The sequence below is a fragment of the Salvelinus alpinus genome, chromosome 5 (assembly GCF_045679555.1).
Source record: "Salvelinus alpinus chromosome 5, SLU_Salpinus.1, whole genome shotgun sequence".
In the NCBI taxonomy this organism is placed as follows: domain Eukaryota; kingdom Metazoa; phylum Chordata; class Actinopteri; order Salmoniformes; family Salmonidae; genus Salvelinus; species Salvelinus alpinus.
Genome location: NC_092090.1, coordinates 49,400,818 through 49,424,687, shown reverse-complemented (window position 1 = coordinate 49,424,687; position 23,870 = coordinate 49,400,818). Strand labels below are relative to the sequence as shown.

General features: G+C 41.2%; 1 protein-coding gene across 2 annotated transcripts in view; it reads right to left on the bottom strand.

Annotated features, from left to right (window-relative positions):
* Nucleotides 1-23,870, bottom strand: part of LOC139576293 (sodium- and chloride-dependent glycine transporter 2-like) — a 52,260-nt gene that overhangs the window by 20,265 nt on the left and 8,125 nt on the right. For both annotated transcript variants that reach the window (XM_071402226.1, XM_071402225.1), the window contains 3 exons: nucleotides 22,842-22,945; nucleotides 13,327-13,451; nucleotides 12,912-13,024 (listed from right to left, as the gene is read on the bottom strand). In XM_071402226.1, coding sequence (XP_071258327.1) covers nucleotides 12,912-13,024; nucleotides 13,327-13,451; nucleotides 22,842-22,945 — 342 coding nt within the window. The remainder of the gene's footprint in view (nucleotides 1-12,911; nucleotides 13,025-13,326; nucleotides 13,452-22,841; nucleotides 22,946-23,870) is intronic.

Sequence of the window (23,870 nt, the reverse complement as noted above, 5' to 3'; positions counted from 1 at the left end):
CCCCGAGTCTTTTGCCCTGCTGGGATGGTGTAAAACAAACTAGGCGACACTGCATTACACACCGCAATGAATACTCCAATCATGAGCCCTGGCCTGGCCTGCCCTGCCCTGCCTTACTAGTACTGCTAAAACCAGCAATTATGTGTACAGTGGCACTTTAGGAGGCGGAGTAAAGTGGTTTTCCAAAGTAATCTTTGATTTGTCCAAAGAAATTATATTTCGGCACGCTTGGGCGACTGTTCATTCTCTGAGGGAGCGCAAATATGAGAAGGGGAACTGGAGGTAAACTTTGTTAGCTTGCTACTACTATAGCACATTTTGTTAGCCCAAGACGATGCTATTCCGAGTTATTGACCTCACAGTAAGCCAGATTCGAGTAACTTACATGTCAACATGTTGACTCAAAAGCTGCACTGACAGATAACGTCAAGCTACCTAACTAACTAATGTTTGGGACTACCCAGTCTAGCTAGCAGTGCTGCTAACATTAGCTACCTAGCACATTTTATGAGCAGGGTTTTGATTACAGTACAGTAGCTATCTGGACACTGAATCCAACAGCTGGAGCTCTGTTCACCACCTGACAAGTATCACTAACAAGCCAATTACTGTCAGAAAGAGGGCGAGAGATGCAGCTCAGCAAACACAGACGGTTGTGGTATTTGCAGGAGTAAGTTAATTTATTTTGTGTGTGTGTGTGTAATTACAATACAGCTATTTAGCATCAACTTTAGCAACATAGATGGGTTGGCTGACAACATCACGAAAATAATTCAGATTGTTTAATAGTCACATGTATAGAGGTTGCAGGTGTGATTGCAGGGCACAGTGAAAATCTTAGGCTTCGAGCTCCAACATGCAGGACTAGTGAAATTAAATAACAAAAATGGTTATAAAAACAACAGAAATAGAAATAGCACTATATACAGTTGAAGTCGGAAGTTTACATACAGCTTAGCCAAATACATTTAAACTCAGTTTATCACAATTCCTGACATTTAATCCTAGTAAAAATGCCATGTCTTAGGTCAGTCAGGATCACCATTTTATTTTAAGAATGCTTTTATTTCTTTAATCACATTCCCAGTGGGTCAGAAGTATACTCAATTAGTATTTGGTAGCGTTGCCTTTAAATTGTTTAACTTGGGTCAAACGTTTCAGGTAGCCTTCCACAAGCTTCCCACAATAAGTTGGGTGAATTTTGGCCCATTCCTCCTGACAGAGCTGGTATAACTGAGTCAGGTTTGTAGGCCTCCTTGCTCTCACACGCTTTTTCAGTTCTGCCCACACATTTTTGACAGGATTGAGGCCAGGGCTTTGTGATAGCCACTCCAATACCTTGACTTTCTTGTCCTTAAGCCATTTTGCCACAACTTTGGAAGTAACAGTTCTATTTTTGTTTCATCAGACCAGAGGGCATTTCTCCAAAAAGTCCGATCTTTGTCCTCATGTGCAGTTGCAAAACGGTGTTCTACAGATGGTGCTCCTGTAGAACACTGTGAGGGCCCCCGGGGACAGGCTGAATTTCTTGTTGTGTCTTCTTCACTACGGTGTGTCTGAGATGTGTACGCCAAGGAATTTGACGTTATTTACCGTCTCCACGGCGGCCCCGTTGATGAGGATGGGGGCGTGTCCAGCCTGCTTCCTCCTAAGTCCACAATGCGCCCCTTTGTTTTGCTAGCGTTGAGGGAGAGATTGTTTACCTCCTCCCTGTAGGTTGTCTCGTCATTATTGGTGATCAGGCCTACTACAGTCGTGTCTTCAGTGAACTTGATGATGGAGTTGGAACTGTGTGAGGTTACACAGTCCTGGGTATACAGAGAATGCAGGAGGGGACAGAGAACGCACCCTTGTGGGGCCCCCGGGTTGAGGATCAGTGTCGAGGCGGTAATGATGCCTACCTTCACCACCTGGGGGCGGCCTATTGTCATCGGGTGATTGTGCTTGAATCTTGAGAAAAAGGTGTTTAGCTTGGCTTGTAGGGTGGCGTCGGTGACCGTGATGTGGCTGGCTTTCTTTTTGTAATCCATGATCGTTAGGAGCCGTGGCCACATACGCCTTGTGTCCGACCCGCTGAATTGCTCCTTCACTTTGTCTCTATACTTGTTTTTCGCCATCTTGATCGATCTGTGTAAGTCTTATTTGTACTGTTTAACCAAATGATTGTCCCCGGTCACCTTGCCCTGTTAATAAGCAGCATCTCTCTCTTTCAGTTTTCCTACAAGCCTGCTATCAATCCACGGTTTTTGATTCGGGTAAGTTTTGAAAGATACTATCGGTATCACATAATTTGTGACTCGTTTCAGGAAACTAGGTGTATGTCGCATGTCACTACTTTACAGGAAAGCCATTTGAACGTAAACTTCTTTTTTTTATTCAAAATGCATTTTTGGGGAGAAATGCCTTCTGGAACATGTGCACTTTCATGTGCCTTAAAACCTGTTGAGGCCACGGGTGCCGCTAGCGGCACTCCTCCCACATTCCATTGAAAAGGCAGAGCGGCAAATTCAAAAAACAAAATTGAAATATTTAACTTTCACACATTAACAAGTCCAATACAGCATTTGAAAGATAAACATCTTGTCAATCCAGCCAACATGTCCGATTTTTTAAATGTTTTACAGAGAAAACACCACATATATTTATGTTAGGTCACCACCAAATAAAAAAAGACAGACAGACATTTTTCACAGCACAAGTAGGCTGCAGGTAGCATGCACAAGCCAACCTAACTAACCTAGAACCAACCTAAATAACCTAGAAAAAACTACCTCAGATGACAGTCCTATAACATGTTACACAATAAATCTATGTTTTGTTCAAAAAAATTGCATATTTTAGCTATAAATCAGTTTTACATTACTGCTACCATCATAGCTACAGTCAGAAATCGCACGGGAGTAGCCAGAGTAAATACAGACACCAACTACCTAATTACACATCATAAAACATTTCAGACAAATATATGGTGGATAGCTAATGAAAGACAAATATCTTGTGAATACAGACAATATTTCCGATTGTTGAAGTGTTTTACAGCGAAAACACCACATATATTTATGTTAGTTCACCACCAAATACAAAAGACAGACAGACAGTTTTTCACAGCAACGGTAGCATGCAAGTAGCTAACCTAACTAACCTAGAACCAACCTAGAACCAACCTAAATAACCTAGAAAAAACTCCCTCAGATGACAGTCCTATAACATGTTACACAATAAATCTATGTTTTGTTCGAAAAATGTGCATATTTTAGCTATAAATCAGTTTTACATTACTGCTACCATCATAGCCACCATCACAGCTACAGTCAGAAATCGCACGGCAGTAGCCAGAGAAAATACAGACACCAACGTCAACTACTAATTACACATCATAAAACATTTCAGAACAATATATGGTGGATAGCTAATGAAAGAATAAGATCTTGTGAACAGAGCCAATATTTCCGATTTTTGAAGTGTTTTACAGCGAAAACACAATATATCGTTATATTAGCTTACTACAATAGCTAGCACACAGCAGCATTGCTTCTAGTCAAACGGTAGCATAGCACAGTTCGACAGATATATATGAAAAAGCATCCCAAATTGGGTCCTTATCTTTGTGGATCTTCCATCAGAATGTTCTCCAAGGGGTCCTTTGTTCAGAACCGACTTTATTTGGATCCATAACGAACGATTTCCCTCAGAATTAGCAAGCACCATTAGCTAGCATTGCTAGCCTCTCGTTCTTGAACCAATTCTTGCGTCGCATCACGTCTAAAGTCCAGAATAAATTTCAATAATATAATTAAACTATATTGAAAAAACATACTTTAAGATGATATTGTGACATGTATCAAAGAAAATCGAAGCCAGAGATCATATTCACCTTTAAAAAGGTTCTTCAATGAGCCGAGTACAGGTCAGACTTCGCGCCCAGGAAATAAATAAAAGTGCGCACGTCTCAGTCCAAGACGTTGTGTTCAGTCCCTGGTCGAGATAATCAACTGATTTTTTCTCTCACTTCCGCATTACACCCAGGCGAAGGCGTATGACGTGTTTCTACAGTCATAAGTGACATGCCCTTTTATAGACAAGCTCCTGAAGAGAGAGTTCGCTTTTGGAAATCTCACTTCCGGTTAGGAAATGGTCTGTAAAAGGAGTTCTGTTTCACTTAGAGAAATAATTCAAACGTTTTTAGAAACTAGAGACTGTTTTCTATCCAATAGTAATAATAATATGCATATTGTACGAGCAAGAATTGAGTACGAGGCCGTTTAAAAATCATACGATTTTCTCCAAAAGTGAAAACAGCACCCCCTTGTCCTCAACAGGTTAATAACAAACTTGTGTGCCATCTGTAAATATGAATAAAATTGTTAAATTACGAGCCTATTTGGTTTAGCCATGGAACAAGGGAGCAACCTTCCCGCTAGCCATGATTGACTGAGATAATGGACATGCCGAGAGATGAGTTTGGATTGGTCTGCCATGTAGCACACTTCTTTCTATAATATAAGCTGGTCAGTATGTGTAGATAATCCTTTCTAATGCAGCTTTTTTGAAAGATATCAAGTAGTAGAACTGCATAAGTGTTGCTCTCCACTTTCTGGAGGACCAAGTTTTGAAATCAGGGGAATTACAGTATGATAGCTAAGGAGATGGGGAAAATTCTGCCGTTTGATTGCAAATATGCAGACGGAGTCAAAGAGAACATACACAGAAGGCTCCGGATTACATCTTCAAACTAAGGGTAACCATGGCATCTGTGACAGAGACGGAGAAGCGTCCATCCATGTATACGGGTAAGAGAGTCTACCTAGCTACATTTTCAGATAATACACTTTTCTAATTTTGTCAGAAAGTCGTTAACATTTCTAGTTCAAGTGTACTGTTAGCTAGCTAACGTCACATGTATGAGCTGTGTAGTAATATTATTCGTATCTCAGAGCCATTTGCATTGCTAGTTATAGCCGAATGTTAGCTAGCTAACATTGAACATGGTTGGTTAGCCACCGCCAGATTCATGCAGGGTAGTAAAATTATGAGTTGGGATTATGGTTCACTGTTCAGCTAGCTAGCTACATGTCTAAACAAAAGACTTCACAATAAAAGTAATACTTTCAATAGAATGTTTATGATGTCACTATGACAACTTGTAAATTCGCTCTGGCTATCTACTCTGACTTCAGAGCACTCTCGTCTGAGTGTTGCAGAGCGCAGAATAACTGACGAATTTACGATCGCTCAACACCCATTGAATATGGCCGGTGTCAGTAAACGTTGGCAAAATATATTTTTTTTATTAAATTGTTGCCAGCAGCACAGTTGCAACGCTCTGGATAACATAAAAACAGCCTAACCAGCTCTGCTAGGGCGAGTAAAATGGTCAGAGTGAGCTGCTCTCTCCTTTGTGTCTTACATTTAAGTCATTTAGCAGACGCTCTTATCCAGAGCGACTTACAAATTGGTGCATTCACCTTATGATATCCAGTGGAACAACCACTTTACAATAGTCTTGAAGTAGCTAGCAAGCTAGCCAACGTTAGCCAGTTAGCTTGGGCAACTGCTGTTGTTAAGTCAGAATTCTCGGATCAACCCTACTTTTTGGCCAGATCGTCCAGTGTGCACTCGGAATGCTCCGAGAGCAAAACGCTCTGAATTTACAAACGGCCAATCTGACAACACTCCAGAACAACTGAAGATGATTTTTAAAGAATTGATCGTGTTACTTCTTGAAACCAACGAACGCCCCATAATATATTTTCCTCTGCCCTCCCTAAATCGCTGCATTGGACGGTTCAACAGACTTTTAGCCCTCCATAACTGTCTACGAGACTATTGCAGCTCTGTGGGTGTAATATTTATTGACAATTTTGATACCTTCTAGAAACAAAGCTTGTATTATGAGGATGGGATCCACCCAAATAATTTGGGTTCCTGGATCCACTCACAGCATTGTAAGGCTGCGTTGAGACAATGCCATATCATTGACCCAAGCCCAACTCCTTTAATCCCTACCATTGTGTCGCTGAGTTGTCATTATGCTTCAGCAAATGCACATTATCCCAGCGGCGTTAGAAGACAATGCAAGTAACCACATGTATATCCCTCTTACTGCCCTGAATGTCTCTGCTGACCCTACAGCTATTGTACGCAGTAATCATATGCCTATGAACCAGAGTTATACAGTTAGCACTGAGGTGGTGTGCCCTAGCAGGAAGTCCACTGTGTGCAGCTCACCATGCACTAACATAAATAACCTGAGCATGTCTACCCCTACTAAGCTTCCCAGTAAAGCAAGAAAAACAATCAAGCATTCCAGAAAAGTGTTAAAAATGGCCCACATTAACATATGTAGATTAAGAAACAAGGTTCATGAAATCAATAATTTGCTAGTGACAGATGACATTCGTATTCTGACAATCTCTGAAACTCACTTAGATAATACCTTTGATACAGTGGTAGCAATACATGGTTATAAGATACAGAAAATACAGAAATAACTAAAAGGCGGAGGTGTGGCTGTTTATATTCAGAACCACATTCCAGTAAAGCTTAGAGAGGATCTCATGTTAAAAACTGCTGAAGTAATATGGCTACAGGTTCATCTGCCTCACCTAAAGCTCATTCTGGTGGGAAGCTGCTATAGACAACCAAGTGCTAACAGTCAATATGTGAAATGCTTGATAATGTATGTGCTATCAATAGAGAGGTATATTTTCTGGGTGATTTCAATATTGATTGGCTTTCATCAGGCTGCCCACTCCAGAGAAAACTTCAAACTGTAACCTGCGAAACCTGTTCAGGTTGTCAATCAACCTACCAGGGTAGTTACAAACAGCACAGGAATGAAATCATCAACATGTATTGATCACATATTTACTAATGCTGCAGAAATTTGTTTGAAAGCAGGAAAACCATAGCTCCAAAGGCTGGGCCTAATATAGTGTATAAGAGGTCATACAAGAAGTTTTGGAGCGATTCAAATGTTGTCGTAAAGAATATTTGTTGGTCCGTGATGTGTAATGGGAAACGGAAAGGAAAGAGGGATACCTAGTCAGTTGTACAACTGAATGCATTCATTTAACCCAACACCTCTGAATCAGAGAGGCTAACATCGACATCCACGTCATCGGTGCCCGGGGAACAGTGGGTTAACTGCCTGGCTCAGGGGCAGAACGACAGATTTGTACCTTGTCAGCTTTCGGTTACTGGCCTAACCCTCCTACCTGCTACCCCATGAGGAGCAACCAGACGCTGCACTTGACACATTTCTGAAATTGTTTATCCAAGTTACTAATAAGCATGCACCCATTAAGAAAATGACTGTAAAAAATGTTAAATCCCTGTGGATTGATGAGGAATTAAAACAAATTATGGTTGAGAGGGCTAAGGCAAAAGAAAAGGGAAATAGGTCTGGCTGTACAACTGATTGGCAAACGTACTGCAAATTGAGAAATAGTGACTAAATGGAATAAAAAGAAGAGGAAACTACACTATAAAACAAAGATAAATGACAAAGAATGATAGTAAAAAGCTTTGGAGCACCTTAAATGAGATTTTGGACAAAAGGACAAACTCCGCTCCATCATTCATTGAATGAGATGGCTCATTCATCACAAAACCCACTGATATTGCCAACTACTTTAATGATTTTTTCATTGGCAAGATTAGCAAATTTAGGCATGACATGCCAGCAACAAACGCTGACACTACACATCCAAGTATATCTGACCAAATTATGAAAGACAAGAATTGTAATTTTAATTTCCATAAAGTAAGTGTGGAAGAGGTCTATCAACAATGACAAGCCTCTGGGGTCTGACAACTTGGATGGAAAATTACTGAGGATAATAGCGGGCGATATTGCCACTCCTATTTGTCATATCTTTAATTTAAGCCTACTAGAAAGTGTGTGCCTTCAGGCCTGGAGGGAAGCAAAAGATATTCCACTATCTAAGGATAGTAAAGCCCCCTTTATTGGCTCAAATAGCCGACCAATCAGCCTGTTACCAACCCTTTGTAAACTTTTGAAACAATTGTGTTTGACCAGATACAATGCTATTTTACAGTAAACAAATTGACAACAGACTTTCAGCACGCTTATAGGGAAGGACATTCAACAAGCACAGCACTTACACAAATGACTGATGATTGGCTGAGAAAAATGTATGATAAAAAGAATAGGGGTGCTATTTTGTTCGACTTCAGTTTGGATTTGACATTATCGATCATAGTCTGCTGCTGGAAAAACATAAGTGATATGGCTTTACACCCCCTGCTATATTGTGGATAAATAGTTACCGGTCTAACGGAACACAGAGGGTGATCTTTAATGGAAGCCTCAAACAAAATCCAGGTATAATCAGGCCCCTTGGTTTTTTCAGTCTTTACTAACGACATGCCAGTCTATGTATGCGGATGACACAACACTATAAACGTCAGCTACCACACCGTCTGAAATGACAGCAACACTTAACAAAGAGCTGCAGTTAGTTTCAGAATGGGTGGCAAGGAATAAGTTAGTCCTAAATATTTCAAAAACTAAAAGCACTGTATTTAGGACAAATCATTCACTAAACCTCAACTAAATCTTGTAATGAATAATGTGGTAATTGAGCAAGTTGAGGAGACTAAACTGCTTGGAGAAACCCTGGATTGTAAACTGTCATGGTCAAAACATATTGATACAACAGTAGCTAGGATGGGGAGAAGTCTGTCCATAATAAAGCGCTACTCTGCATTCTTAACAGCACTATCAACAAGGCAGGTCCTACAGGCCTTAGCTTTGTCGCACCTGGACTACTGTTCAGTCGTGTAGTCAGGTACCACAAAGAGGGACTTGGGAAAATCGCAATTGGCTCAGAACAGGGCAGCACGGCTGGCCCTTGGATGTACACAGAGAGCTAACATGAATAATATGTATTTCAATCTCTCTTGGCTCAAAGTGAAGGAGAGATTGACTTCATCACTACTTGTATTTGTGAATGCACCGAACTGTCTGTTTGAACTACTGGCACACAGCTCAGACAACCATACATACCCCACAAGACATGCCACCAGAGGTCTCTTCACAGTCCCCAAGTCCAGAACAGACTATGGGAGGCGCACAGTACTACATAGAGCCATGACTACATGGAACTCTATTCCACATCAAGTAACTCATGCAAGCAGTAAAATTAGATATAAAAAACAGATCAAAATACACCTTATGGAACAGCGGGGACACATGCATACAAACACACAATAACATACGCACTATACACACACGTACACACGGATTTTGTATTGTAGATATGTGGTAGTAGAGTAGGGGCCTGAGGGCACAAACTTAATATGTTGTGAAATCTGTTGTGAATGCATTGTAATGCTGCCTTGGCAGCAGCTAATGGTGATCCATAATAAATACAATAAAAATAAAAATAAATCACCACAATCACACACAAAGTGAAACCACATGTGCCACTGATCCCTCTAATTAGAGCGTTCACACCCCGCAGAGGCGGTTGTTGATGAGGTCAGATGTGGATCCCCTTCTCCCTTCTCTTCTTCTTCCCCACCTCGTTCTTGCTTTATTCATCTCTCCGCTCCCCCTCTTGCATCTTTCTTCTCTCTCTCCCCTTTCCCGCTCCCCTCTCTTTTTCTTCCACTCATCCTCTCTGTGTATTCCCCTCTCCACTGGTACTCTTGTTCTCTCTGTATTTGCCTCTTCCTTCGTTCTTCTCTCTCCCCTTCTCCCTTTCCCTCTCTCTCTCTCACTCTCTCAAAACAGTCATATAGGGCTACATACAGTTGAAGTCGGAAGTTTACATGCACCTTAGCCAGATACATTTAAACTCAGTTTAAACTCAATTTAATCCTAGTAAAAATGCCCTGCCTTAGGTCAGTTAGGATCACCACTTTATTTTAAGAATGTGAAATGTCAGACTAATAGTAGAGAGAATGATTTATTTCAACTTTTATTTCTTTCATCACATTCCCAGTGGGTCATTAGTATACATACACTCAATTAGTATTTGGTAGCATTGCCTTTAAATTGTTTAACTTGGGTCAAACATTTCGGGTAGCCTTCCACAAGCTTCCCACAATAAGTTGGGTGAATTTTGGCCCATTCCTCCTGACAGAGCTGGTGTAACTGAGTCAGGTTTGTAGGCCTCCTTGCTCGCACATGCTTTTTGAGTTCTGCCCACACATTTTCTATGGGATTGAGGTCAGGGCGTTGTGATGGCCACTCCAATACCTTGACTTTCTTGTCCTTAATCCATTTTGCCACAACATTGGAAGTATGCTTGGGGTCATTGTCCATTTGGAAGACCCATTAGCGACCAAGCTTTAACTTCCTGATTGACGTCTTGAGATGTTGCTTCAATATATCCACATAATTTTCCATCCTCATGATTCCATCTATTTTGTGAAGTGCACCAGTCCCTCCTGCAGCAAAGCACCCCCACAACATGACGCTGCCACCCCCGTGCTTCACGGTTGGGATGAGGTTCTTCGGCTTGCAAGCGTCCCCCTTTTTCCTCCAAGCATAATGATGGTCATTATGGCCAAACAGTTCTATTTTTGTTTCATCAGACCAGGGGACATTTCTCCAAAAAATATGATCTTTGTCCCCATGTGCAGTTGCAAACCGTAGTCTGGCTTTTTTAATGGCGGTTTTGGAGCAGTGGCTTCTTCCTTGCTGAGCGGCCTTTCAGGCTATGTCGATATAGGACTTGTTTTACTGTGGATATATATCGTTTTGTACCTGTTTCCTCCAGCATCTTCACAATGTCCTTTGCTGTTGTTCTGGGATTGATTTGCACTTTTCGCACCAAAGTACGTTCATCTCTAGGAGACACAACACGTCTCCTTCCTGAGCGGTATGACGGCTGCGTGGTCCCATGGTGTTTATACTTGAATACTATTGTTTGTACAGATGAAAGTAGTACCTTCAGGCATTTGGAAATTGCTCTCAAGGATGAACCAGCCTTGTGGAGGTCTACATTTTTTTCAGAGGTCTTGGCTGATTTCTTTTGATTTTCCCATGATGTCAAGCAAACAGGCACTGAGTTTGAAGGTAGGCCTTGAAATATATCCACAGGTACACCTCCAATTGACTCAAATGATGTCAATTAGTCTATCAGAAGCTTCTAAAGCCATGACATCATTTTCTGGAATTTTCCAAGTTGTTTAAAGGCACAGTCAACTTAGTGTATGTAACTTCTGACCCACTGGAATTGTGATACAGTGAATTATAAGTTAAATAATCTGTCTGTAAACAATTGTTGGAAAAATGACTTGTGTCATGCAGGAAGTAGATGTCCTAACTGACTTGCCAAAACTATAGTTGTTAACAAGAAATTTGTGGAGTGCTTGAGATACGAGTTTTAATGACTCCAACCTAAGTGTGTGTAAACTTCCGACTTCAACTGTATGTGCCCCCTGTTCTCCATTGTCCTTGTTGATTATTGTTCCATGTCCTGTGCTCTGTTGTATCAGCTTTCGTGTTACCGTGTTAGTGTGCACTTGTTTTTACGGGTCTCGTCCCATGTATTTATCTGAGGTTTACACCTCGCTCTTTGTTTGGGTTACAGCCCTGTGTTATATATATATACACGTGTTTGTTTTGGGCTTCGTCCCCATCATGTTCATGACGTTCTCTATTTTGGGTAGAGAAATTAAACCCCCTATTCGTATTCCTGAGCCTTCCTCCTATCATTATACAATGTGACAGAATAATCAACCTATCTAATGGAGACAGAAATCTGTGGAGTGGTTGAAAAACGAGTTTTAATGACTCCAACCTAAGGGTATGTAAACTTCCAACTTCAACTGTATATACAAATAATAATGGATTGGATTCATAGGGCATTTAAATATAGCACTTATGTAAATTGTTTGTCACCAGTTCACAGCAAGTTTCACACTAGAGAGCAGTTACGTCACCTCCTCCACCACCCATAACCAAAATGTATGAAACATGGAATCCCCTACCTAGGCAGTCCTCTACCTTGCTCTGTTGCCCCGAACGTAAAAAAGTTTTGCTTCTATTGGTTTCAATTGACAATATTGGTGCCAGAGGGCCTGGTGTTGCTTCGTGGCCTGCGTGGAAATCAAACTTGGGAGAAGACTGGCAAACACAACAACACACACAAGGCCCTATAAAATCAACGATGCGGAAGAACGAGGATGGAAATCACGTATTCCAGACGTTAAAACGGAATTCAACAATATAAAAAAAAACAATTTGAACTTAGGAGGAAATCAACAAAATGTATTGAAGTTATTCGAGAATTATTTCATTTACCCAAGATTGTCATAAGACGTGAACAAAATGCATCAGTGATTCGTATTTCCCTTAAACTTTCTGAAGAGGCAACGCTGGAATGACCCTGTCTGTGTGTGCATTTATCTAACACTTTGTGTAGCCATTAGCGTTGATGCTAATAATGATAACAGTCTTCTGGGTAGATGGAAAGGCTTTCCCAAAAACCTTCTCAATTAAATGTGAACTACAAAGTAGCCTAGGCATACCTGGCTGAGTGATATCATGACTATTTGTATCAATCCAGTGGCGATTTGTTTAGCAAACTCTGCAATCATGTGTGCTACAGAAACACTGCTAACCAGACAAGGCTCTTGCTTTGCACACATGTAGCTATACCCAAAAATAAAATTTCTCAGAGTTATTCCAGCCCTAAAAAGTGGTTGCCTGATGTGGTTTAAGTATTCTTTTGGATAAAAAAGAAATTGAATTTTGTTGTTTTTCTATGAATGATTTTGAGAGCGAAAACCTGACCAAACAGGGGAAAAAACTGAAACCTTCACAAACAAAACAGAGAAAATGTATTTGGGGGAAAAAAATAAACAGAATTAGACAAAAAAAATACAACAGATTTTAAAGGGCCCTACAAACACACACAGTGAGGCTTGGTTACCATGGTATCAAGTCCGAGGGTCAGCAGCATGAGGAAGAAGATGATGGCCCAGAACGGAGAGAGTGGGAGTCTGGTCAGAGCCTCTGGGTACACCACGAACGCTATGCCTGGACCTGAGAGTGTTAAATCAGATTGATAATCAGAGGCAAAAGTGCCAATAAATACTAAACAAAAGCAACTATCTACTCTGACTTGTGTTGCGTGCATATCGAAACAGTACTATTACACTTCAGAATTGGCCAAGCCACTCTCTATCTCTGTAGATATCTGTCTATCTGTCTATGGTCATACACTATCTGATCCTACCAGACCTAGATTTCAAATCATTTCAAATACTTTATGTGTATTTTGATTTTTCAAGCATTTGAACCCAGGTCTGGATGCTTCATGATCCCTATATGAATGTGTCATTTACCTTCATCAGCCACCTTCTCAATGGGCACCTTCAGTTCGTGGGCCATGAATCCAATGACGGAGAAGATGACAAACCCAGCGAATATACTGGTGGCACTGTTAACTATGCACACGATGATGGTGTCCCTAAACAAGAGAAGAGAGAGACAAGAAAGGGATGTAAATGTCACAGGGCTGTAACACTTACAGTATCGGAGAACTTAGAACATTTTTGGAGTATTATCACACTCAAGTGAGTGGCTATATGTTGGTAATTGTTATAACGTGTCAAAATGTCAAAACATTATAATAACATGACCTAAGGATGTTCTAAGTGTTTCACATGAGTTAGTAGCTGGTTTTGTTAAAATAATGTCTTATTTTACATATCTATCGACGATCGTCATGTGTGATATTGAATAAATGTATGAACAAATAAATGAATTATCTTCTGTGCAGTCTTATCCAAATCCATAACATTTGTGGAGTGGTTCAACAGTTCCCTCTAGTGAGAACTATGGCCTTATATCAAAGGAGAGAGTATACTGTGCCAGTCTCTGCAGGTAGCAGTTTTACTTCTTGTTTATATGTGGTGATATTGTCACGGTACTCAGTATCACGACACACCAATTATCATGGTCAAGAAACAAAACATGAAGCAGATTTTCATGATGACAATCGTATGTTGGAAATAAACAAACGGCTAGCATCGGGCATGCCCCGCCCACCTCAGGATTCCCCCTTTTCCAGCCATTATTTCCCTGTTTTTGTGAGGTGTAAATTCACCTGTCACAGAATTGTTGCTGGGTAGATTAATTTAAAAAGAAAATCAATGTACACTACCGTTCAAAAGTTTGGGGTCACTTAGAAATGTCCTTGTTTTTGAAAGAAAAGCACATTTTTTGTCTAATAAAATAATATCAAATTGATCAGAAATACATAATGTTGTAAATTACATTTTAGCTGGAAACGGCTGATTTTTTATGGAATATCTCCATAGGCGTACAGAGGCCCATTATCAGCAACCATCACTCCTGTGGTCCAATGGCACGTTGAGTTAGCTAATCCAAGTTTATAATTTTAAAAGGCTAATTGATCATTAGAAAACCCTTTTGCAATTATGTTAGCACAGCTGGAAAATGTTGTTCTGATTAAAAAAGCTATTAAACTGGCCTTCTTTAGACTAGTTGAGTATCTGGCGCATCAGCATTTGTGGGTTCGATTAAAGGCTCAAAATGGCCAGAAACAAAGACCTTTCTTCTGAAACTTGTCAGTCTATTCTTGTTCTGAGAAATTAACAACTCTTTATTAAGAAATCCTTTATATCAAATTTCAGCCAGACTGACCAGCCAGCCCGAGTCGCCTGCATGCCTGACCCCCACCAGTCTAGTCAATAACTCAACTCTCTCCCAACACAAGTTCCTTCCCAGTTCCCACTTTACATTTTTTGGAAACAAAAAAAAAACACACACACACACAAAAAACACATATACCTCAAATATAAATGAAAACAAAGAAACTGCAAATCCTCCATATAATTCATCTCATAGGCCTAATAGTACTGTAGAGCTCTTTTTACTTGTACTGTCCCTAGGGGTCCACCACACTGCAGCTCCCCATCTAGGGTTGGGGTCTAGGGTTGGCTGCCATTTTACCGTCTCCTAACCAACTTTGCTATTTAGTTTTTTCGCATTTTTCGTAACTCATTTTGTACATAACGTTGCTGCTACCATCTCTTATGACCGAAAAGAGCTTCTGGACACCAGAACATCAATTACTCACCTCGAACTGGACAAAGATTTTTTTCTTTAATGAGTCCGATGCGAAGAATATACTGCTTCCCGGAGACTAGGCCCTCATCCCCGTCATTCGTGTGAAGAAAAGACGTAAATACAGGGGGCGGGGGTATGGGTGCCTTGTGAGAATTTGTCAGAGAGTGAGTAAACCACCACTACCCTCTGTATTATTGGCCAACGTGCAATCATTGGAAAACAAACTGGACGATCTACGATTAAGAATCTCCTACCAACGGGACCTTAAAAATGGTAATATCTTATGTTTCACCAAGACTTGGCTGAACGATGACACAGATTATAAAGAGTTGGCTGGCTTCTCCATTTTTTTCGGCAGGACAGAGCAGCTACGTCTGGTAAGACGTAGGCGGGGGTGTGTCTATTTGTCAATAACTGCTGGTGCGCGATGTCTAATATTAAATAACTCTCGAGGTATTGCTCACCTGAGATAGAATACCTAATGATAGCTGTAGACCACACTATCTAAAAAGAGAGTATATCTATATTATTCGTAGCCGTCTATTTACCATCACAAACCGATGCTGGCACTAAGGCCGCACTCAACAAGCTGTATAAGGCCATAAGCAAACAAGAAAATGCTCATTCAGAAGCGGCGCTCCTAGTGGCCGGAGACTTTAATGCAGGCAAACTTAAATCCATTTGACTTCTATTCTACCAGCCTGTCACATGTGCAACCAGTGAAAAAAAAAAATCGAGACCACCTGTACTCCACACACAGAGACGCATACAAAGCTCAATACACTCAGTACAGAAGTGGTCAGATGATGTGGATGCTATGCTACAGGACTGTTTTGCTAGCACAGACTAGAATATGTTCCGGGATTCATCCAATGGCATTGAGGAGTATACCTCCTCAGTCACCGGCTTCATCAATAAGTGCATCAACAACGTCGTCCCCACAGTGACCGTACGTACATTTCCAAACCAGAAGTAATGGATTACAGGCAACATCCGCACAGAGTTAAAGGCTAGAGCTTCCGCTTTCAAGGAGCTGGACACTAATCCGGATGCATATAAAAAATCCTGCTATGCCCTCAGATGAACCATCAAACAGGCAAAGCTTCAATTCAGGACTAAGATTGAATCCTACTACACCGGCTCTCTACCAGATGAGCTAAATGCCTTTTATGATCGCTTTGAGGCAAGAAACACTGATGAGAGCACCAGCTGTTCCGGACGACTGTGTCATCGCTCTCTCCGTAGCCAATGTGAGCAAGACCTTTAAACAGGTCAACATTCACAAAGCCATGGGGCCAGACAGATTACCAGGACGTGTACTCAAAGCATGTGCGGACCAACTGGCAAGTGTCTTCACTGACATTTTCAACCTCTCCCTGGCCGAGTCTGTAATACCAACATGTTTCAAACAGACCACCATAGTCCCTGTGCCCAAGATAGCGAAGGTAACCTGCCTAGATTACCGCCTGTAGCACTCATGTTGGTAGCCATGAAGTGCTTTTCAAGGCTGGTCATGGCTCACATCAACACCATCATGCCAGAAACCCTAGACCCAACCATATTCACAAACCACCCCAACAAATCCACAGATGACCAAATCTCAATCTCAACCACACTGCCCTTTCCCACCTGGACAAAAGGAACACATATGTGAGAATGCTGTTTATTGACTACAGCTCAGAGTTCAACACCATAGAGCCCTCAAAGCTCATCACTGAGCTAAGGACCCTGGGACTAAACACCTCCCTTTGCAACTGTATCCTGGACTTCCTGACGGGCCGCCCCCAGGTGGTAAGGGTAGGCAACAATACAACAGAGGTAGGCCTGATCACCGACAATGATGAGACAGCCTATAGGTAGGAGGTCAGAGACCTGGCAGTGTGGTGCCAGGACAACAACCTCTCTCTCAATGTGAGCAAGACCCCCATTAACAGGCCCCCATTAACATCGATGGGACTGAATTGGAGCGGGTTGAGAGTTTCAAGTTCCTTGATGTCCACATCACCAACAAACTATCGTCCAAACACACCAAGACAGTTGTGAAGAGGGCAGGACAACACATTTTCCACCTCAGGAGAGATTTGGCATGGGTCCCCAGATCCTATTAAAAGTTCTACAGCTGCACCATCAAGAGCATCCTGATCGGTTGCATTACCACTTGGTATGGTAACTGCTCAGCATCTGACCAGAAGGTGCTACATAGTGTAGTGCGTACGGCCCAGTACATCACTGGGGCCAAGTTTACTGATATCCAGGACCTATATACTAGGCGTTGTCAGACGAAGGCCCAAAAAATGGTCAAAGACTCCAGTCACCCAAGTCATAGACTGTTCTCTCTGCTACCGCATGGCAGGCGTTACCGGAGCGCCAAGTCTAGGACCAAAAGGCTCCTTAACAGCTTCTACCCCCAAGCCATAAGACTGCTGAACAACTAAATGAATCAAATGGCCACCCGTACTATTTACATTGAACCCCCCCCCCATTTTGTTTGTACACTGCTGCTACTCTCTCTTTATTATCGATGCATAGTCACTTTACAAATGACCTTGATTAACCTGTACCCCCCCACATTGACTTGGTACCGGTACCCCCTGTATATAGCCTAGTTATTGTGATGTACATTTATTGTGTTACCTTGTGATTGATTAGATTTTTTTTAACTTTAGTTTATTTAGTCAATATTTTATTAACTCTATTTCTTGAACTGCATTGTTGATTAAGGACTTGTAAGTAACCATTTCACGGTAAGGTCTACACCTGTTGTATTCAGCGCATGTGTCAAATAAAATGTGATTTAGTGAAACATTCATTATTGGTTCCGGGTGTGTTATGCCACGGCCAGAGTGACAACCCACATGATGGCAGACCACCGGGGCCAGGACTGAACAGCCCAGCAGCTAGGGATTGCCTAAATAGATTTCTCCCATGACATGGGTATGTTTTCAGTACAGACTCCTTTTGTCGTACTGTATACCATATAAGGCATCCAGACCTTATGAAAGTTGCCAAGTATATACCCTTAATCTGGTAAAAAATCAATGCTAGTGATACATAACTTGACATTGTGGGAGGATAACCAACCTTCCAATTAATGGCAATGCATTTCTTAACGCTATAAATGCTTGGTTACCCAGTTATTTCAGTCTCCAGTATAAATAATTACCTTGGTGTACATTTATACATTATTTCATCCAAGAATAGAATCAATGGTTCAATAATTGAAATTACCATTATTCCCATATCCCAGACTGTAGCTTTAAACTTAATCTGCTGTCCTGTAGTTTACATTTATTGCGGCACTGTCTGCGGGAGCAGACGGTCAAACAGACTTTGGGATGAAAATATTGTATTTTTGTTGTCCCACAGATTATTTGGAAACGGTCTGTTTTGTATGTGTTAGCCAACCTATTGTATTAAAACCACATATTTTTCTAATTATTTACACAGAATTCGCTGCGTCAACCTCAGTAGCCTACCTCTCATAGTCGGGCGTGAGAGTTCAAGGGCGCCTAGTATGTGTAGCCTCATTGAAATAGAGTAGGCTGCCTACATGGGCGGAGAATCACGTGGCAGTTAACTTAAATATGAAATTAACTTAAATATGATTCAACTGTAGTTTACTACAGTGTCTGTAAATAAATATTGAGAATGGAAAGAAGTGGAGGGTGCTCGACCAACGTGAGTCGAAGTGCAATCAAAAAATGTCCTCTTCATTGACAAAGAAAACGCACAACGCGCACATAGGTCAGTCTACTATGGAGAGCCAGCGTTGCGCCTTTTCATTTTCAATGAGTATTGATCACCCATTTATTTGTCTCTGCCTGCAAAAAGGTAGGCTATATCCTAAAAGGTAGGCTATATCCTATAAGCCTATGCAAAACGTAGCTTGTGTCGCTGTCATCATTCTTGCTGCTTCAAGTTCAGTAGCCATACCTGCGCGATCGGGTGAGTGTGTGGTGTCAATTAAATAGAGTAGGCTATAGCCTATGCATGGACCGGACAAGCACGGGGCAGTTATTTTTCCAGGAAAATGTACTTCCTAAATAGGCCTATGATTAGGTTATAGTTTACTACATTGCCTAGAAAGGCCTAAATATTGATCACCCATATGTATCAGTCTGAAACTCTTCCCACTCCTTAAAGGTAGGCTATAAAAATAGCTCAAGAGAAAGTGAAAGTCTCTCCAACTCTGCTCTCTTCAAATTACATCTAGCATATTGGCTGATCTAGCCCAGTAATACAGATAGCCTAATATAAGGGCAATGTGAGAATCTCTGGTAATTTAACCTATTTCCTTAATTTATTTTTGCGCATTTGATATTGCCTGTAGGACGCAAAATTGCTGGGACCATGACTGGCAAGTGAGCTGTGTCACATAAGCATAAAATAACATTGCGGGACTGCAGTTGGGTTTGGGACCAGTTCTTACGGTAGCGGGTGGGAGTCGGACAGAAAGCCAGCGGTGCAGAATGAAAAGCTGAGGGTGGAGGCAGGAGTGGGACGAAAAAAATCGGTCTGGCGCAGACCTCTACTGTGCACCATGACAGTGAAGCCTGTAATGTTAGAGCTGTTTATTACTGTGTCAGAGTTAAAAGTAGGGAATTAGCTGAGGAAACTGACAGATCAATATTGTGACATTACCAATCTGACGAATAAAAACTCAACACTGAAAAAAGGGTTACAATATCAATCTTCAATTGTTTGTCTGATTGTTTGATTCGGGTCTAGTGTGATTGAGGCAAAAAAGAAGAGTTAACATTTGCCAACTTTTGGCCAGCTCTCTCTCTAACGGTACATCAACTTGCAAAAGCTAGCCAAGTTCATTGACTTCTGTTGAAACGTGACAAAACAAAGGCTATAAAACATGTCCATACAAACAACACCTGTTATATAGTAATAACAGCCTGGCTGTGGTAGCTACTAGCTAACGTAGCTAATTCATTCACCTCAGTCGAGAGGGGCTGAAACATTAGCTAACATTACACGTCAGTTACAATACTAGCTCAGCACTGCGGATAAACACTAGTTCCAAAAAAGATCTGTTAAGTTAAACAGCAGTTACCTTGCCAGCTACATCAGTCAACTAAAAAGTAGTCCGTTTCTGCTCTGATTGCTTTTACAACATGGTGAAAGAGCGCAACACATACACACTGAACTATGCTTAATTCTCCCATGCTGGTCCAGCCACCTTTCCAGGAGCTTTCACACAGCCTGTCTGTCCTAAATCCAGCCATCTGAACACTCCAAACAGCCTACCTGACACTCTGAGGTGTCCGCATGGTACTAAAGCGCACCGTTGCCGCTTTTGTATCACATCTAAATGATCAAACTGAGGGGGGACAAAAATGCAATTTCAGAATGTAGGGGAGACATGACCCCCCCAGTGAAAGTTGCGCCCCTGGAAGTTTCTATGTAATGCACCTCAATAGGTAGTGCTTTTACACAATGTAGAAACCTAATATTACACAAATGACTGTAATTTCAATATCCGTTTTTTGTATCAACATTTGAGCTTTTATAATAATAAAACATCTTTACAGAGTTAAATATTACTTTCTAGAGCACAACGTGTGCTTCAAAAGTAGCTAGAATTCCTATAGGCCCAATAACCTATAGCTAAATACATATATATACACAGTACCAGTCAATAATTTGGACACACCTACCGATTCAAGGGTTTTTCTTTATTTTTACTATTTTCTACATTGTAGAATAATAGTGAAGACATCAGAACTATGAAATAACACATATGAAATCATGTCGTAACCAAAAGAGTTGAATTTTTTTTTAAATATATTTGAGATTTTTTAAAGTAGGCACTCTTTGCCTTGAAGAGAGCTTTGCACACTCTTGGCATTCTCTCAACCAGCTTCATGAGGTAGTCTCCTGGAATACATTTAAATTAACAGGTGTGCCTTGTTAAAAGTTCATTTGTGGAATTTCGTTCCCTCTTAATGTGTTTGAGCCAATCAGTTCTGTTGTGACAAGGTAGAAGTGGTAAACAGAAGATAGCCCTATTTGGTAAAAGACGAAGTCCATATTATGGCAAGAACAGCTTAAATAAGCAAAGAGAAACGACAGTCCATCATTACTTTAAGACATGAAGGTCAGTCAATCCGGAAAATGTTAAGAACTTTGAAAGTTTCTTCAAGTGCAGTCGCAAAAACCCTCAAGCGCTTTGATGAAACTGGCTCTCATGAGGACCGCCACAGGAAAGGAAGACCCAGAGTTACCTCTGCTGCAGAGAATAAGTTCATTAGAGTTAACTGCACCTTATATTGCAGCCCAAATGAATGTTTCACAGAGCACAAGTAACAGACACATCTCAACATCAACTGTTTACAGAATACTGCGTGAATCAGGCCTTCATAGTCGATTTGCTGCAAAGAAACCACTACTAAAGGACACCAATAATAAGAAGAGACTTGCTTGGGTCAAGAAACACGAGCAATAGACATTAGACAGGTGGAAATCTGTCCTTTGGTCTGATGAGTCCAAATTTGAGAGTTTTGGTTCCAACCGCCATGTCTTTGTGAGGCGCAGAATAGGTGAACGGATGATCTCTGTATGTGTGGTTCCCATCGTGAAGCATGGAGGAGAAGGTGTGATGGTGTGGGGGTGCTTTGCTGGTGACACTGTCAGTGATTTATTTAGAATTCAAGGCACAGCATGGCTACCACAGCATTCTGCAGCGATACGCCATCCAATCTGGTTTGCGCTTAGTGGGACTATGTTTTTCAACAGGACAATAACCCAAAACAAACCTCCAGTCTGTGTAAGGGCTATTTGACCAAGAAGGAGAGTGATGGAGTGCTGCATCAGATGACCTGGCCTCCACAATCACCCGACCTCAACCCAATTGAGATGGTTTGGGATGAATTGGACCGCAGAGAGAAGGAAAAGCAGTCAACAAGTGCTCAGCATATGTGGGAACTCCTTCAAGACTGTTGGAAAATAATTCCTCATGAAGCTGGTTGAGAGAATGCCAAGAGTGTGCAAAGCTGTCACCAAGGCAAAGGGTGGCTACTTTGAAGGAACTAAAACATAACATATATTTTGATTTGTTTAACACTTTTTTGATTACATATGTGTTATTTCATAGTTTTGATGTCTCCACCATTATTCTACAATGTAGAAAATAGTACAAAAATAAAGATAAAACCTTGAATGAGTAGGTGTGTCCAAACTTTTGACTGGTACTGTATGGTATATATTTATACATTATATATATTATCATTGTGATGTAATTATATAATGGTTTATGTGCTGTCAACATTTGATAGATTTTCAAAATCCCAAAAGTGTCGAGTATCTTACTCCATTATACAGCTGTTACATTTGTCAAAACTGTATTTTTGACCTTTTATACATTTTGACGACCCTTGCTAAAACAACCGTATGTTGTCATAGAGTCACGTGTTCACTTTCAAAGCTACATAACACAGTATGTTACATAAAGCAGGTTGCTGTGACGACAGCAATTTTTAGTCTGCGTCATGTTTTATTTTTGCCATGGAAAATGTAATAGTGTGAACATCGTGATACCACTTCTTATTTACCCGTATGTAACGGATTCAGATTGGTGACTCCACCCCTCCGTTTGAAATGCCTCGACCCGTACCATCGAGTTGCTAGCTTTCCGGTGGCGCAGCTGGCTAAGATGTTGTCAAGGGGGCAGTCACGTGTGATTGCGAGACAGAGGATTCGGGCGGTCACATATGGAAGGAAGCAAAAGCTGTTAAACAGCACAGTAAGAAGTGCTTACCTGTAGCAGTTGTTGTGGAACTTGTTGTAAGAAGACAATGTGATGAGGCCTCCCCAGGCTGCTGACAGAGAGAAGAAGATCTGGGTGGCAGCATCCTTCCACACCTGGAGGAACACACACAAATTCACAGTCACTTTTAGAGACAGAGGGAAGGGCGGATAAATGTGTGTGAGTGAACGCATGTGTGCGTGGGTCTATCTGTGTGCCCGCGCGTCGAAGTCGGAAGTTCACACACACTTAGGTTGGAGTCATTGAAACTCGTATTTAAACCACACAAATTTCTTGTTAACAAACTATGGTTTTGGCAAGTCGGTTAGGACATCTGCTTTGTGCATGACACAAGTAATTTTTCCAACAATTGTTTACAGACAGATTATTACACTTATAATTCACTGTATCAAAATTCCAGTGGGTCAGAAGTTTACATACACTGAGTTGACTGTGCCTTTAAACAGGTTGAAAAATTTCAGAAATTATGTTATGGCTTTAGAAGCTTCTGATAGGCTAATTGACATAATTTGAGTCAATTGGAGGTGTACCTGTGAATGTATTTCAAGGCCTACCTTCAAAGTCAGTGCCTCTTTGCTTGACATCATGGGAAAATCTAAATAAATCAGCCAAGACCTCAGAAAAAAATGTAGACCTCCACAAGTCTGGTTGTCCTTGGGAGCAATTTCCAAACGCCTGAAGGTACCACGTTCATCTGTACAAACAATAGTAAGCAAGTATAAACACCATGGGACCACGCAGCCGTCAAACCGCTCAGGAAGGAGACGCATTCTGTCCCCTAGAGATGAACGTACTTTGGTGCGAAAAGTGCAAATCAATCCCAGAACAACAGCAAAAGACCTTGTGAAGATGCTGGAGGAAACTGGTACAAAAGTATCTATATCCACAGTAAAACAAGTCCTATATCGACATAACCTGAAAGGCCGCTCAGCAAGGAAGAAGCCACTGCTCCAAAACAGCCATAAAAAAGCCAGACTACAGTTTGCAACTGCACATTGGGACAAAGAGCATACTTTTTGG